This window comes from Lingula anatina, chromosome 1, assembly GCF_051362555.1.
Source record: "Lingula anatina isolate TDL-2025a chromosome 1, LinAna3.0, whole genome shotgun sequence".
Taxonomy (NCBI): Eukaryota; Metazoa; Brachiopoda; class Lingulata; order Lingulida; family Lingulidae; genus Lingula; species Lingula anatina.
Window position 1 is genome coordinate 63,082,273 of NC_141767.1, and position 17,348 is coordinate 63,099,620.

The following is a 17,348-nucleotide window of genomic DNA, read 5'->3' on the forward strand; positions in this document are numbered from 1 at the left end:
TTTAAGTTTTATTTATTTTTGTTAGTATACATAGATACTACTCATTTATAATATAATTATATAATTAATTTTAATATTGTAACAATTAGTCCACATTTATGGAATTTAATAAATTTATGTTTTCTGCTATTAAAAAAAAAAAAAGTAAACAAACTGTGAAAACATTCTAAAAAGATGTTACTTGGTCTACCCAAATTATGGAAGTTATACACTGTGCAAATTAAACCTGTTTTACATAATTGTTAAATAAGTTAATCTACTTATTATTTTTTTGTAAACAGTACAATTTTGTCTCATTAAAAAAATTAATGGGGAATTGTTTTTTTTTATTTAGACAATAGAATAAGCTATGTACACTAGAGGTGTTCAACATAAAGTCTGCATATTATAACTACACTAACAGTTGCCAATGCAACAATTATAAAACCTTTTTAATTTATAAAATACTAGGAAGTTCAACAATGATCAACATTTGTAAATATGTATATACTTAAAGGCATAAAAACTCTTCGTTTTGGCCAAAAAATGAATTTTCCTGGAGTAAACAACAATTTTCCCATACTCACCAATGGTAAATGAATCCATTTTTACATTCAAAGTTAGTCCCTGCTTTTTTTTCTAAAAAGTTTGTTTTTTTGTTATAATCTCTTAAGAGATTATAACAGAGTATAGCCATCAATGGAGGTCATGTGGTCTAAAGACAAGCTCAGATATCAGAATAATAGCTATAACTGCTGTTTTTGTGGTAAAACAGAATATATTATATTTCTATGAGTTGTTCACAATGTTTTTATTGTGAAATATAGATCTCGTACAAAGAGTTATTATCCCTTTAATTAATTAAGCAGATCAGAACTAACTACCATCAAAAACATGCATGTACCCTCACAAAATACACTTCAATCAAAACTGTAACAATCCTATCACATTACGTCTGTAAACTTTCTTTTGATAAATAAACAACATGCAACAAATTTAACAAGCAGTAATTACACTTGCGAATGTTTGGACTCATTCTGTCTCTTATTCAAGCAATATGTTGTAAAGTTGGAAAGTTTTGAAGCAACCATCCCTGTTATATCAGGTACATTGAAGCACAAACCCTGAATTTTAATTGACAGTCTAGAGATTGCGCTTGTCGGGATTCTGACTGACTCTGTATACAAATGTAGTTAATTAACATAAACATATTTTACACTGTTTTCATAACATTTGAATTAAAAAGTAGTACAATTACTATTAAGACTATTGCATGTATATTAGTCAGCCAGTTGTATTTTACATAATTTAAATAAAGTTTTTTTAATGTATTGCAGGTCTTGCTATTTATTCTAATAACCTCCGCCAAGGGGGTATTGTTTTTACCCCTGTTTGTTTGTTTGTCTGTCTGTCTGTCATCAACATAACTCAAAAAGTTATGGACCGATTTTGATGAAATTTTCAGGAACTGTCAGAAGTGGGCCAAGGAACAGATGATTAGTTTTTGGTGGTGATCTGGATCAATAATCAATCAATAATCAATAATAATAAAAAATTACTACATTGGCGGAGGTCTGCGCTCTCAGAGTGCTTTTCTAGTTTCAACTGAATTCTCCAAGAGAGATGCAGCCTTGTGTAAAAGCCCGAGTAGTGAGTCCAGCATTAGATTTAAAAAACTTTACTTATATCTCCATATCCCTGAACTCAATATAAATCCACATGCATAAATACTTAATTATCTGACAAGAATATGTTAAATGGAGGGATTAGTTCACCACTGTAGACAGCATAGTTATTGCAATGTGTACTTTATGCTCTCCTACCTAGAAAGCTATATATAAAATAATCACAGGACAGACGAGAAATTATCACCTACAATAAATACTTTTACATTATATTTACAGGTATATATTAATAGATATATTTTAAAATTTATAAAATTATTTATTCTTGGCAAACATCAAATATAACTCTAGCGATGGGACAATTCTCATCAACAAAAAAATCACAATCTTGTAATACTGTAGGTGAAAGCAATATCATACATATCCACATCCCTTCTCCAAAAGGAAATAATTCAAGTACATGTACTGGTTCGGATGTGGTTTAATATCAAATCATCATTACACTGAAAATTTCACTCAGACCATGTAATATGAGAAATAAAGAATGAGGAAAGACAGTCCTTGTGGAATAAAATTAAAAAAGAAAAAGTAAGTTTAATAATACGCTCAGACTAAGATTCAGACCTTGAAATGAAAAAAAAAAAAAATTTTACCAATTAAATGCTATTAACAAAACTCCATTTTGAGACTCACTCACTCACAACCCTAAAACAGATCTAGGAACAGCTGCGCTTTTTTGGCTTCATAATGTTACTTAATTACATTGCCTAATAAGTTGCTATCTTAATTAAAGTAAATAAGATATAAAAATGTTTAATCATCACCATGATCACCCAGAATACAATCACTAATTCATCCATAAAATTTTGATTCATCTTTTCTGACCTTTTTACTGGTTCTTGACGCACTTGCAATGATTACTTAACCATATCACCCTATGAAGTCTTATTTTTCTTATTATTTATCAATTGTTGCTGTCTTCTTTCTAACTTTTTGATGTTCTCTTTCAGAATCTCATTATTTGGGTTCAGCTTCAGAGCCTGGTGGTAGTGAAACTTTGCACTGTCAAATTCATCCTGAAATTTTCAAAATCCTCATTGTACTAAAATAAACAATGTCACATTTAGCTACAAGGGATATTAACAACATATAATTTATTTCAGGTAAATTACCTCCTTAAAAATCAATATCTTTAGTCTGTGATTACTCACTAGAAGATGATAAATTGCTCCAAGGTTTAGCCAAGCTTGAGGCAAACTTGGATCCAGAGAAACTGCTGCTTTATAACTCTGAAAAAAAAAATTAAATTTTATAAACTCAGTCAAAAGTGCTACTTAAGATTGCAAAATCTAACATATAACCCCCCCCCCCCCACACACACACACACACAGTCCACAATACATAATCACCTTGGCAGCCTGCTGATACTGTTTCAGATCTTTCCAGTGATTTCCTTCTTCATAGTAAATGGCTGCCCTGGTGAGTTTATCCACAGTCTGGGCACCAGGAGATAAAGCTTTACTGATATGTTGCAGGGCCTACACAAAAAACATGACAACAGTTTTAATACTTGTACAACATGTCTTGCATAATGGAAGCAAAGGATATTTCATAAAGGATCCATTAGTAAAAGGTTTTTAATAGACAGAACTAGGTGTGTTCTGGCTGAACATGTTATTCATAAGTACCTCACTAGAATGGTTTATATACATCAACAGTAGATTCACTTCAAAGTAGATACAAATATAAGCTGTACAATAGCCAATTCAGCAACTGACATACAAAGAAACTGCTTCTGTATGACCCAACACAAGCTGTTTGGTATTCTCACCTCTTGATGTCTTCCCAATATCCCACACAGAGTAGCTAGTTGCCTCAGAGCTTCCACATGCCCACCATCAGTGTGAAGAATTTTCAGTAACAGGGCCTCTGCTTTAGAATATTGCTCCAGCCTGGTTAATGCCTGGGCCTAGAAATAAGATACCAAGTAAAGCATAAAAGATATGTTGGTGAATTCCCATTTCATCTTTTATGTAGGATAAAGCCCCTTTTGTTTCAATGCTTTTATTCACTTGCATCATTTTTGTAATTTTCTGAATACAAATTATACCAGCTATGCTTCAAATCATGAAGCATAAAATGTTTGATTGGTCACAGTCAGTCATATTTAATAAAGACAATAAAGGGCAATTCAAACATTCATTTGAGGATCAGAATGAGTTACACCATATGCTCCACCAATAAAACAAATCAGTGTTGAAGTGACCTTCAAAGGGCAATACATTCTTACATAATGGCACATGGCATCCAAGTCATTTGGAAAAGAGCGCTCCAGCTCACTGAATATCTTCAGTGCCTCAGTTGTTCTGCCCTGGTTGAAGTAGAACACTGCCAGCGTGTCCAGGTTAATGGAATCTCGCTTAATAGACAAAGCCCTAGAAAAAGGAAAATATTTTACATAAGTATCTCTATAATTAAATGAAGACCATTTTTAGAGTCCATGATGACAACAGGGCTCAGAATCTGTTGCTGTGCACATCCAACCTGTTATTCTTTTCATATACTTGACATTTATTATGAGGTCGGATCTGTCACAGATTTATTCAAAGTCAGCCAGTGGTTTATCTGCTAAGGCATTAAACATCCATTCTGCATGGAAGTATGTTAAATGCATCTGAAATTTCAGAATTTGTCACAGTCTATCCTGTAAACAAGTGCCAGGCCCATACCCATAGGTGTTGGTTTTCAAAAGAAACACCCTTTTAGCCAAAAATGTACACTCTGAACCAAAATTTGTTCCATGTGCTCTGTGCCATATCTCAAGTTTGATCAACTAAGAGGGTTTTTGAGAAAAAATACCCCCCTTTGCAATTGCTGCCTACAGGCATTGCATTTTAGTACAAAGCACCAGGCATTATATGGCAGACTCTAAAAATCAGGATAGTTTCACGTGAGTTTACTTACACTAAACTCTATCTTATCCTAAACCCTTCAAAATATCCAATCTCAGAAAGAAGTGTAAGTCTAATCAGTGTCCAAATGACACCCCTGATTCTATTTACAAAGGACTTGTGATGTTTTATCTAGATACCTGGACATGGGAATATCAATATCATAACAGAATATTAGCCATAAATGAACAAAGTCAGTGGGGTTACAGTTGCAAACATAAAGGAAATACTATTTTCATAAAGACAGTAAGTATATTAATTTAGAGATCCAGATGGTATTCTAGGGATCACATATTGCAATTTTATCTTGCAACTCCATTTTATGTTTCAAGAACAAGTGCAGCTATAAAAGCCAACCCATTGCCAGACTTCTACAGTCCTGTAAAAACAATGACCAATACAAGAGCTTCGTACCTTAATCTGACTTTTGAAAGATTCACGGCAGCATAGCTTTCAAGATACAATGCCACATTTGTTGTCTTGTATCAACAGAAGTTTTTTTTTGGACTTAGAGACTTTAAGAACTAAAAAAGTTTAAAACTGGAGAAATATAGAAATAAACCAGATACGATATACCCCTTAGAACTGTTTCAAGATTTACTATGGGGAATCAGGAGAAACAAATCAGTGGCTCCATAATCAGCCATCCATATGACAACAGCAGCAACTGCTCTTCAGGATTTAGAAACACTGCAGAAGAGGATCTAATACTAGCTTACAAACAGATTATTCTAGGGTATGTGGTTCCTTCAATCTGTTTGTATGGTATCATAAGCAACATATTAAACATTGTTGTCCTTTCAAGCAACAAGTTGAAAGATTCTCTGTATACATATCTTCTAGGACTGGCCATAGCAGATCTTTTATCTCTTGTCCTCTTCCTGTTCAGTAGTTTGACAAGAGGACTTTACAATGGAGACTTTGGCTGGATGACATTTGAGGTGTACATATATTTTCCTTTTGCCTCGGCTTCTACCATGGCCAGTGCTTTACAAACTATAGCTGTGACCATTGAGAGGTTCTTCTGGGTCTCCAAGCCCATGAAATCAAAGCAGTTCTGCACCAGAGAACTTGCTGTGAAGGTGACCCTAGGCATCTACATTACTTGCATCATTTTTAATATACCTCGCTGTTTTGCTTTTACATTAGCCAAACAGGTGTCTTGCAACTCTACAGAGTCAGCAGATTTTTATCATTTCACTTATACAGAATTTGGAACAAGCTCTTTCTACATGGCTCACTCCTGGGTCAGCCTGATAGGGATTACTTTTGGAGGAATACTTTTCCTATTAACTTTCAATATATTATTGTTCCGGGCAGTGTACATTTCTAATAAAACCAGCATCACTATGGTGTCATCCAGCCAACAGCAGAGAACAAAACATCAGCAACGTCTAACCATGACACTGGTGAGTGTTGTAACAGTATTTTTAATTGGTGAACTGCCTTCTGCTATGGTAAATAGATCTGTGAGTGTTGCAATATATGGGCAAGGAGACATGAGTGTTCTGTCAAACCAAACATATCAGCTGATGAGCCTGCTTGGGACGACCCTGGTGGTGCTTCAGCATTCTCTCAATTTTGTTATATACTGTGTGTTCAACAGACGCTTCCGCACTGTTTTTAGGGTTCACACCCTTCGCTGCTCTACAAACACAGTACATGATGTGGGCATTACTCTTAATAACTTATCATAGCAATGGAGTGAACATGTCAAAATTGTAAGGCAAAAATATTACAAATATGTATGGATACAAACAAGTACTTATATATTTGTCTCAGAGTCAAAAAAGTGTTGCTGCTGGTAATATGTGTTATACAATTAGATAATATTCTAGTTTAGAAGGGAGGCAGAAATTAATGGAGGGCCTTCTATTGATTTCTAAAGGAGGACCTGTTCAAATTTCAAGAATGACCGTTGTGACATTTAAAAAGGTGGGAATTTCTCAGCAGCCTTGCAGATGCTTCAGTAGCTGGTAAATTAATCTTAATAGTGATACATGTAGCACATATCAGTGTTTACGCTACAGAACCAATCTGGTCACTATAGATCTCATTCAATTTATAAGATAGAGTGTTTGGCAAAGCTGCAGGTGGCAATGAACAGTCCTGCAAATCTCACATTTAATCACAAAGCCAAAGAACTGATCCAATAGTCATAAGTGATACATCTAAATGGCAGTCACTTTATTTTGTACTAAATTACTTCTGAGAAGCAATGAAATCTTGGTGAAATTGGGACAGACAGGAATTAATACTGTTGAATTAAACATGTGCACTGTGAATGAAACACATGAAATTTTTATTTTAAATTCTGTGAAGAATAATAATCCAAGGATAAACATGGAAGACAAACAGAAATCTGTGTCGTATAATATGATTGATAAGCAACATTTCCTGACAACCTTTGAGAACTATAATTGCAAACTATACGGACACATAGAAAGTGATGCATTTCACTTCAAACACCTGCAATAACCACATGGAACCAAGCGCTTAGGCATCATAACTGTGAACTTAATCCAAGGAATTTTTCTGCACTACAATTAACAAATGTGCATTGCAAGGATAAACTTATGGAGGAATATATAATTAAATTCACAGGCTATGGCATCGTGATGATATCAATATGCATATTTGGCATCAGCGCCAACATGTTGAACTTAATAGTGCTCTCAGATCAGAAGAAGTTTTCACAGAGCTCTTACACATACCTACGCGGACTTGCCTTGACAGATATGCTGAATCTAATTTTCTACCTGCTCAGTGGTTTAGCAAGAGGCATTTTTCCAACAAACTGTGGATGGATGTTCTACGAACTCTACATATACTATCCAATTGGAACTATGTCATCAAATGCTACCATGTTACTTACTGTGCTTCTAGCTTTTGAGAGATACTGCTGGATTGCCCACCCTCTGAGGATGAGAAAGTACTGCAACAGAAAAATTGCCTTCAGGGCTACACTGGTTGCTTCCACTTTCTGTATTATATTCAATCTACCCAGATTTTTTGGATACTATGTTGAATGTCACATTAACTTGAATGACTCCAGTATCGCTGATGACAATACCAGGCACCATTATTTCTACCATGAAGTACAATATACAGACTTTGGGTCAAGTGGGTTTTTACAGGTATACTACTGGATACACCTGGTACCAATTGTACTTGGCTCTTGCATTATTCTCATCATTTTAAACATGCTTCTCATAAAGCATACTCACAGAGCTCGCAAAAGGATACAGAACATGACTTCCAATGTTTTTCTACATCGCGCTCATGAACAGCAGCGCCTGACAGTTATGCTGGTTGGAGTGACATTTTTATTTCTTATGGGGGAGATACCTTCTGCCTTAGCCAGTCGCCTGTTTGCAAGACTACTTTATGGAGACATAGACAACACAGAGTTTATCATTGTTAATGTGGTAACTTCAAACCTGAATGTTGTACAGTATTCACTGAATTTCTTCATTTACTGTGTCATAAACAGGAAGTTTAGAAAAGCATGTCAAAAAATGTTTTTGTGTAACCAATCTAATAGTATTGTGCCTGCTGTGGCCTGAGGAAGACTTTTACCATATGTGCAATGTAGGATCTTAATAATCTTGTGACTTAATAGAAATTTCAAGATGTTTAAAAAACCTCCGAGTTGTGTGCTTGATTTGGAATTGCTTGTAAAAACAAGATTTCAGCTGTGCTTTACAAGCTACATTATTGGATACTATTAGGTTAGATGTACAACCTAACAAAAAGAAAGGGGAATTATCAAAATACAAAAACCAATGTTTTCTTAAGAGATATACCCATTAACTATTTAATATAAATTTGAAACCAAACCTGAGGAAATGACTTCCAGCAAATTAAAAAAGCAACTTTAAAATGACTGAAAAGCATTCTTCCATCAACAGCTCTTGATTCATGATTGTCTGTACCTTTTAAACATGTCTTCTGCTTCATCATTTCTCTCCAGTGTCCTCAGTGCCCTCCCAGCATTGGTTATAACTACTACATTGTTTGGCTGAAGGCTGGTTGCTTTCATGTAATACTGAAGAGCATCCTCATTTTTGCCTAGAAATGTGCATATTGTAAATACAAGAAAAGTAACTACTAGTGTCAAAATAGTTCTAAAATAAACCATGTACTCTGAATGATTTTAATATTGTAAGTGGATAAGCAAGAAACTCACACATCAAGAGGTTGCAAAGAATGTCAGTCACCATCTGAAACTTTTACACGCACATAAACACATGCACACACACACTTTAATCATAAAAAGTAGTATGAAGAATGTGTAGTATTTTGTTATATATAGCTACAGGAGGTATAACATGCTACTTTGCCTACAAAATAATAAATAAGTCTTGCTTGCCTAAATAAAAAAAAAAATAATAATAATGATAATAAAGTCATGCTTTACTGTTGTCAGGTCATCAATCACAGCTCTGATAGAGAAGAAAAATTTATGAAACATGCAACAGAGAAATTAACACCAGCACACACTTTCTGAAATATTAATTCACTTGCAGTAATCTCAGGAGACAAGCCAATTTGCAATATGTGAACTGCAAACACCAAACAGGATTTGTCCAAAGTGATTGATTATGCTTTTTTATGCTGTGTTTAGAGCAGGATTAACTTTGATTTTATATCAGTCTAATATGTGTTACCAGTTAAAACTTTAGACTGTTAACTGTAAAAAATAAGCCCAGTCTAAATGCAGCTTAATAGAGCACGTGCAACCACCACAGACTCTTTCACACTTCAGTTTTTGTTTTAAATCTCTCAGCCAAGCATAAATTCGTTGTTTCGCGAAGTAACCCTAACTCCTAACATGCAACCATCATACCTAGTCTCTGTAGAAATGCCCCATAATTGTTATAGGCATCGGCATTGTGGGGATCTTCCTGTATGACCCTCCTATAGCACCAGTCAGCCTCTGAGTGCCTGCCCAGTGTGGCTAGAATACCTCCCAGGTTAGTGTAGGGGTCAGTATAATGGGGATCTAGCTGGATAGCTCTGTGGAAGACCTTAATAGCCTCTTCACTGCGGCCAGTTTTACTGGAAATAGAGATAAAACTCATAGATTACAACTCATAGATTACCAACTTTCTATTTAATTTAAACTCAATTCAATCTCTTAGTCTATTAAGTCAATTTCCAATCTGTGAAGGGTCTAAATTTGAAACAACTACCATCTTTTTCCAAAAATGACAGTACTGAAAAATACCTACATTCTCTGGCAAATTTTACAGTAGATCAATTCAATCAAGAAGATAAATGTTAGTCAGTATTCTGCTGATTTTTCAGAATAAAATACAATTTACATGCAGCACCAAGGAAGACACACAATTCCAACAAGATATAAATGTCTTACTGCAGCACATTCCCCAGGTTGAAGTGAGCATTGGTGTGCCCTGGACTGATCTGTATGGCTCTTCTATAATGTGCCTCAGCATCCACAGGGTCATTCAGCAAAGTGCCAAGATTATTGTTGGCACTGGCATGGTTAGGAAACAGCCTGGAATAAAACTTCATTATCACATATGAAGGATTGCCTACACGAAGGATTGTCTACCTATATGATAAATTACATTTATTTGTCATTGCTAATGGTGCAGAAACAAGATCATATTAACTAGAGGATCAGAGAGGCGATACCGCCTCCGAATATTGTACCACCAGCTGGAGCAAGCGCATTCGTATAGACCCCCACATACACAAAATAAGGGACACAGCCACCAGTTTTGTGCTTGACAAGCTGTAAAAATGCAATCAACAAGAATTTTTAAACTATTGCAAAAAATATATATGGTACAATCAAATTTAAGTTCTTCGTAAGGTAGGTCAAGGGTCAATTTCAAGGTCACAGTAAATTGCCAGTATATGACTTCCTATTCAAGTTCAAGAGTAACTATGGACCTATCTCTGTCAAGTTTGAAGTTAAAAGAGAAAGAAATTAGCAGAGTTCAGTTCATGATAAAAAGTAGGTCAAAGGTCAATTTCAAGGTCACATTTAGATTGCCAGTATATGACTTTCTATTCAAGTTCAATAGTAACTATGGACCTATCTCTGCCAGTTTTGGAGATAAAAGGGAAGCAAAATTTGCAAAGTTCAGTTTATGGTGAAAAGTAGGACAAAGGTCAATTTTAATGTCACATTTATAATGCCAGTATATGACTTCCTATTCAAGTTCAATAGTAACTACGGACCTATCTCAGCCAGTTTTGGAGATAAAAGGAAAGCAAAATTTGCAAAATTCAGTTTATGGTGTAAAGTAGGTCAAAGGTCAATTTTAAGGTCACATTTGGATTGCCAGTATATGACTTCCTTTTCAAGTTCAATAGTAACTATGGACCTATCTCTGCCAGTTTTGGAGATAAAAGGAAAGCAAAATTTGCAAAGTTCAGTTCATGGTGAAAAGTAGGTCAAAGGTCAATTTCAAGGTCACATTTAGATTGCCAGTATATGACTTCCTATTCAAGTTCAATAGTAACTATGGACCTATCTCAGCCGTTTTGGAGATAATAGGGAAGCAAAATTTGCAAAATTCAGTTCATGGTGAAAAGTAGGTTAAAGGTCAATTTCAAGGTCACATTTAGATTGCCAGTATATGACTTCCTATTCAAGTTCAATAGTAACTATGGACCTATCTCTGCCAGTTTTGGAGATAAAAGGGAAGCAAAATTTGCAAAGTTCAGTTTATGGTGAAAAGTAGGTCAAAGGTCAATTTCAAGGTCACATTTAGATTGCCAGTATATGACTTCCTATTCAAGTTCAATAGTAACTACGGACCTATCTCAGCCAGTTTTGGAGATAAAAGGAAAGCAAAATTTGCAAAATTCAGTTCATGGTGTAAAGTAGGTCAAAGGTCAATTTTAAGGTCACATTTAGATTGCCAGTATATGACTTCCTATTCAAGTTCAATAGTAACTACGGACCTATCTCAGCCAGTTTTGGAGATAAAAGGAAAGCAAAATTTGCAAAATTCAGTTCATGGTGTAAAGTAGGTCAAAGGTCAATTTTAAGGTCACATTTTGATTGCCAGTATATGACTTCCTATTCAAGTTCAATAGTAACTATGGACCTATCTCTGCCAGTTTTGGAGATAAAAGGGAAGCAAATTTTGCAAAATTCAGTTTATGGTGAAAAGTAGGTCAAAGGTCAATTTTAAGGTCACATTTAGATTGCCAGTATATGACTTCCTATTCAAGTTCAATAGTAACTATGGACCTATATCTGCCAGTTTTGGAGATAAAAGGGAAGAAAAATTTGCAAAGTTCAGTTCATGGTGAAAAGTAGGTCAAAGGTCACTTTCAAGGTCATAGTAAGATTGCCAGTATATGACTTCCTATTCAACTTCAATAGTAACTATGGACCTATCTCTGCCAGTTTTGGAGATAAAAGGGAAGAAAAATTTGCAAAGTTCAGTTCATGGTGAAAAGTAGGTCAAAGGTCACTTTCAAGGTCATAGTACGATTGCCAGTATATGACTTCCTATTCAACTTCAATAGTAACTATGGACCTATCTCTGCCAGTTTTGGAGATATAAGGGACTAAATGTTATAATTTTGGAGTTACCATAATGTGCCTTAAATTTCATACAGAAAAAATTAATTAAAATAAAGAAAATGTCATTTTGGTCAAAATTCTTGAAATAGGAGGTGCTCTGAAGTTTCAGAAGTTCAAATTTGATGAAATAATGTCATTTTTGAACACAAGTTGTCTGCTTTGCCAAGCCTTATGTTTTATTTTTCCAGAGTTCAAAATTTATTATCCATTACCGTACTGCACATTTTGCTTTTACCACCAATATGTACTTTTTGATACAGCGTAACTCGAAAACCGTATGGAATACAAAAAAACCGAGACCACCTTCAGTGTTGGGCTTTACATGCTCTACAAAATGCAAAAAAGAATGGGTCTCTAGCATTAACGGTTCCCGAATTAGAGACAGTTTTCAGTTTCGGTATCTTATGGCCGCTACTCCCGTGAAAATGCACCGATTGACCCCAAATTCATGGAGATGAAAGATGACCTGAAGGGTAACACCTTCCAATAATATTATTGGTTAAGTCTGTGTGGTGTCTGAATAACAGGGCAAAAAAAAATTTTTTCGTAAAAAATTTCATTTTTTTGAAAATTTTGGCCCATTTGACCTTGAAGTAAAGGTCAAAGGTCAAATCCAAGGGTATATTTGAAATCTACACATATGACTTTTGGAAAGCCGTCTATAGAAATTTTTCCCATAACTCCTTCCGTAGGGTAGATAATTGGCATTTAATTTTGCCATTTTTAGACAAGGGTGCATTGCAATGAGTGCCACACCCAGACCCCAATACCGACAAAGCCCAAATTTTACGTGGAACGAGTTGAGATTATAGGTGACCTAAATCCATGAGATGGGTACGGGGGCCCTTACCGTCTAGGAGGAGAAGCGGTAACGGTAGCCGTCCGGCGGAGCCAACGGAGCCGGCGGAGCCGGCGGAACGATCCGGACGGGACCGAAACCATGTGTACCGCCAGCGCTAACGCTGGTGGTACAATTATGTTGCAGTGATGGTTTGCTGTGTACAATTTCCTGTACTAAGTATCATTTTACAGTACAAGCAAGAAATTTTTCATTCTTTCTTTGATGATCTTAACACTTTTAAGTTTTGTAATTCCATCTTAATTTTGGTTCTATAATGAAATTCCTGGTAGATTGAAAATCAAAAGGAAGAATTTCCAAAGCAAACAATGTATTTAAAAGAAATGCAAAAGAACTGGCCATTTTCCTAATTTGACCTTGAAATATAAACAGCTGAGTTTATGGAGGCTCTTATCACTGACCTTAACGCTGTTCTGTAATGGTGAACTGCCTGTTCAATGCGACCCCAGTCTTTCAACATGTTGGCATAATTGTAGTGGACCTTGGCATTGTGAGGAAGAGTTTCCAGTCCGGACCTGAGAATTATTAGGGAATCAGTCACTATCTAAGATTCAATGTAAAAATACCTCATGTTCAAAAGAATAAAGAGGTTTAATGAGGCCAAACAAAAAACTCAACTCAATCTCAAAAATAAGTATTTCAGCACAGAATGTCGCGGTGTACCAATTAACTTGTCTATACTTACGTAAAGAGTGTCTCTCTGTTGTACCACACCCTATTCCTTATCACAGTCCTTGCAGCAAACAAAGCCACAAGGCAATATAACATAGCATGTAGCAGTCTTTTCTTTTGTTTAAATTTGACTGTGATACTGTCAAACCCTTGCACAACCAAAATACAAAACCCCATGCTGAAAAACAAGTATATCAAATTGTAATTGATTAACTGTTTAAATTACTCAAATTAAGAAATACATTATTCCAACTAGCATACATTTACTGTTTATTCTAATAGTAATGTTACCTGTATAGTTTTCTCAATAATGTAGCCAACATGTGCACATTACAAATTACATTATTCAAAAATTTTAAATGAAAATTTGATCCATTAGGTGTCAAGCATTTCATCTTTCCTTCAAACTGAATGGACACAATTATTTTAATTAAACCATTCAAACTAAAACTAAACATTTTTCAGCAAGATCAAATGATACTTGTATATATTTAGCAGACTTTACCTTGAGATGTAAAGGATTCTTTCAGCAACAACAAAGCCTACCCTAATAAATAAATTAGAAGCTGGCAAGAAGGGCACAGTAAGGAAAAGAAGGCCTGTAAATGTCACCTTTCCTGTGGAAGTCTACAACAGAAAAAAGGTAATATTCAAAATAAACTGAAATGGAGACAAAACTTTTTATTTGGCAATGAATCATCCAGAATAAATTAACTTTAAGTACATGCAACAACATGAAACAAAACAAAGCTTCAGTCTTAAACAAGATGAAATATCTGTATGTGATGATTGTTTAAATTTGTAACAAAATCTATGAACAGTATCTTAATGTCATATATTGTTCAAGCTAATAAATATCCAAATTTGTGTAATAAAGAAAAAAACTGACTTTATGAACTGACAGTCAGTTTTCCAAAATATAGCGTACCCATAGCTTTCTTATAACAAACACAACCAAAAACAGCATCACTATGGCAAAAATGAGTGTTGCCAGGTTACGTATATCCCATAATGTTTCCACCAGGGGAATGCTCCCCATCTGCCAGTCATATGACAGTGTTATGGGAGCTAGCAGCAGCCACATGTTAAATACTAGAAGGTAGGAGTATGTAAGAAACCTGGAAAGAGAGCATTTGAAGTTCATTTTTCTAGTTTTTGGAGGACAACACTCGTGAAGTGTTTTAGCATTCTGTCTAAAGAAGGCGAAATTCTATAAAAATTAATGACATAAAAAGGAAGCATGCTGTTTCTTTGCAGTAAACAGCATAAAGAAAATCACGTCAACGTATTTCATAGGAACTATATACTATTGGAAATATTACAGCAAGAATAAATCCCATTCCTTTTCATATATCTTAGCATTCTTCTGTATCTTTAAGAACCATTGCAATCAGCTTATAATTATTTACTATGATGACACACCAACCTTGTCAATAAATGAGGAGCAAAAGAAGCAGGATTGTCTTGCTCTGAAAATGCTGGCAGCATCCCATGCAGCATCCAAATTCTAAAGGATAACAGCAAAATAACCTGAAAAGGAAATGCACTGCATGACCTGCATTTTATTCTTTCAGGTAAGTATTCTGCATTTAGCACATGTATTATATTGGTATTTTTCCAATATATAATAAGTTATAGTAGAGGCTCAAGCTTAATTTTGTATGTTTCTTATCCTAAATTTATAACTATTTCTAGATTTCATCATAGCATATCTTCTTTTTAGAAAGATGTTTTGACAATTCTACTACCAATAGTATTTCAATGATGTACTAAGCACAAGGCACTTACAACACATGAAGTAAATATCATTCTTTTAACAAGTGGTGTACAGTTTCTGGTTAGACTCCTCTTTCTCAGGACCCTGGAAAAGGGCAATATATCCACATATCACTTTGACCTCTAAACAAAAATAAATGTATTTATTGTTGTTTAACGGGTCAACAATGACGTGTCTTAGGAGGAAGGTCATTTGGAAGTAATGCAGGAGGCGCTGTATTCAAACAGTGAACAGATCACGTGAGAGGGGGAAACGGTCATTCGAAGTTGATTAGTGCTGCTGTGCAGACACTGGTTCTTCACTTTATTGAAAGCTTGTTTTCATATTTGAAATTTACACTTCTATTATGTCATTAGGTAGAAAGTCACAAAGGTTAGAGAAAGCGCATGAGTTGGAGTCCGACCCTAATGAGAAGATTTTGAGCAGTAAAAGGTGAGCGAACCTGAGCTGATATAGTCGGATGTGGGGGGTGTGGCATCAAACAAAGAGGCTGATAACTACTCACCAGAAGAGACTGGAGAACCAGAAAACTAAGTGTGTAGCCAAGAAATATCAGGTGAAGTTGGCTCAAATTTTTATTATACTTTCAATTTGTTTAAATCTGATATGGGTCAGATGTTTAAAGGGTTAAAAAAGAGAACTGTCAGAGAAAATTTAACTGTAAGCAAACAATAGAGGTCCTTTTATGACACTGAATTCAAGTTTAAAGGTAACGGAAAGCAGTTTGAATTTAACACTGAGGTCCATGAAAACATCGAGCTTGCAGAGAGTTAATTTTAGAAAGGGTAAATAAAGTCTAGTAGCCAGTCAATGAAAAGGTACATTGATCAAATAAAAATAAACATTCGAAGAAGGCAGAGGCACATCCACTCTTTCCTATTTATAAATAAATGATTTTGATGTTTGAAGATGAAGTGATTTTGTTTGTTGAGAGTTATTAGATGATGAATAATTTATATACGTTTAAGCATCAGCGAATTAGAATATAATGGAAGCTACCTTCAAAATTATGAAAAGAATTGCATTAAAATTCGTAGAACATGTATGCTTTATACTTTGATATCTGAATTCAAAGTCACAGCAGAAACTGTGTAGAAACCTTACCTAAGAGTTCCGCTGTGGCAAATAACAAAAGTATCATATAGTATGTTGACACCAAGCACCGTAATCCCATGCTCCTTTGTAAACATAGCAGCTGTACCCAATACCATGCTCAACATGAAAATAGGTAACCTTTTGACAGTTGGGAACTCTTCACCTGATTGACAATTTATACATCTGAAATACAGGTGAAATTTCATAAATGCAGATTAATTGCAATAACAATAATTTATACTATGTTCAACTATCTATCTTAATTTACACTTTACCTCTACATTGTACAATATTTCAAAGCAATGAAACCATGCAGTGCAGCATAACAGCTCTTATTTGAAGCAACATTCTAATTACTTTACCAAGAATGGACACCTATAACCAAAAACATACATAAAAAGAAAGATATACAGACCCACCTGACATAGCATAAGAAAGACAGTTGGAAAAATATACAGGCTAATACATCTGCTCGTCCAACAATACCAGCCACCTGCAAGAACAAATGTATTATACGCGATATTCCTTAGTGTCAGTAGTGAATAGTAGTTCAACAGTCAGCAGTTCATTCTTGAACCTTTAGAAACAATGATGTGTTAACATTATAATATTACTGCTATTTTATTGTGTTCCACATGTTATTTCAATGGTTCATACCATTTATACAAGGAATTGGATATATCCTAAAGAATATGCAATTTACTTTTAGCCAACATTAAGCTGGTGAAAAAACAAGAGCCTGTTTAATATATATTTTACTGAATTAAAAATACAAGCTGTGTTCACAAAGGAAATAACTTGGATCAGAAAGGGAGAC

The 17,348-nt window shown here is 34.9% G+C and overlaps 2 protein-coding genes across 3 annotated transcripts in view; one reads left to right on the forward strand and one right to left on the reverse strand.

The window, feature by feature from the left end:
• Positions 1–17,348, reverse strand: part of LOC106152584 (protein O-mannosyl-transferase TMTC1-like) — a 21,484-nt gene continuing 4,136 nt past the window's right edge. For both annotated transcript variants that reach the window (XM_087002672.1, XM_087002671.1), the window contains exons 3-18: positions 16,951–17,024; positions 16,541–16,714; positions 15,448–15,520; positions 15,086–15,189; positions 14,588–14,777; positions 14,165–14,286; positions 13,673–13,837; positions 13,389–13,502; positions 9,933–10,076; positions 9,405–9,616; positions 8,491–8,626; positions 3,895–4,039; positions 3,436–3,573; positions 3,014–3,142; positions 2,816–2,893; positions 1–2,680 (exon numbers count right to left, since the gene is read on the reverse strand). In XM_087002672.1, the coding sequence (XP_086858798.1) occupies positions 2,540–2,680; positions 2,816–2,893; positions 3,014–3,142; positions 3,436–3,573; positions 3,895–4,039; positions 8,491–8,626; positions 9,405–9,616; positions 9,933–10,076; positions 13,389–13,502; positions 13,673–13,837; positions 14,165–14,286; positions 14,588–14,777; positions 15,086–15,189; positions 15,448–15,520; positions 16,541–16,714; positions 16,951–17,024 (2,139 nt within the window). In that variant the 3' untranslated portion in view covers positions 1–2,539. The remainder of the gene's footprint in view (positions 2,681–2,815; positions 2,894–3,013; positions 3,143–3,435; positions 3,574–3,894; positions 4,040–8,490; positions 8,627–9,404; positions 9,617–9,932; positions 10,077–13,388; positions 13,503–13,672; positions 13,838–14,164; positions 14,287–14,587; positions 14,778–15,085; positions 15,190–15,447; positions 15,521–16,540; positions 16,715–16,950; positions 17,025–17,348) is intronic.
• LOC106152585 (uncharacterized) lies at positions 5,158–8,425 on the forward strand. Its single transcript, XM_013526217.2, has 2 exons — positions 5,158–6,213; positions 7,012–8,425. The coding sequence occupies exons 1-2, from the start codon at positions 5,158–5,160 to the stop codon at positions 8,119–8,121; spliced, it is 2,166 nt and encodes a 721-aa protein (XP_013381671.2). The 3' UTR covers positions 8,122–8,425.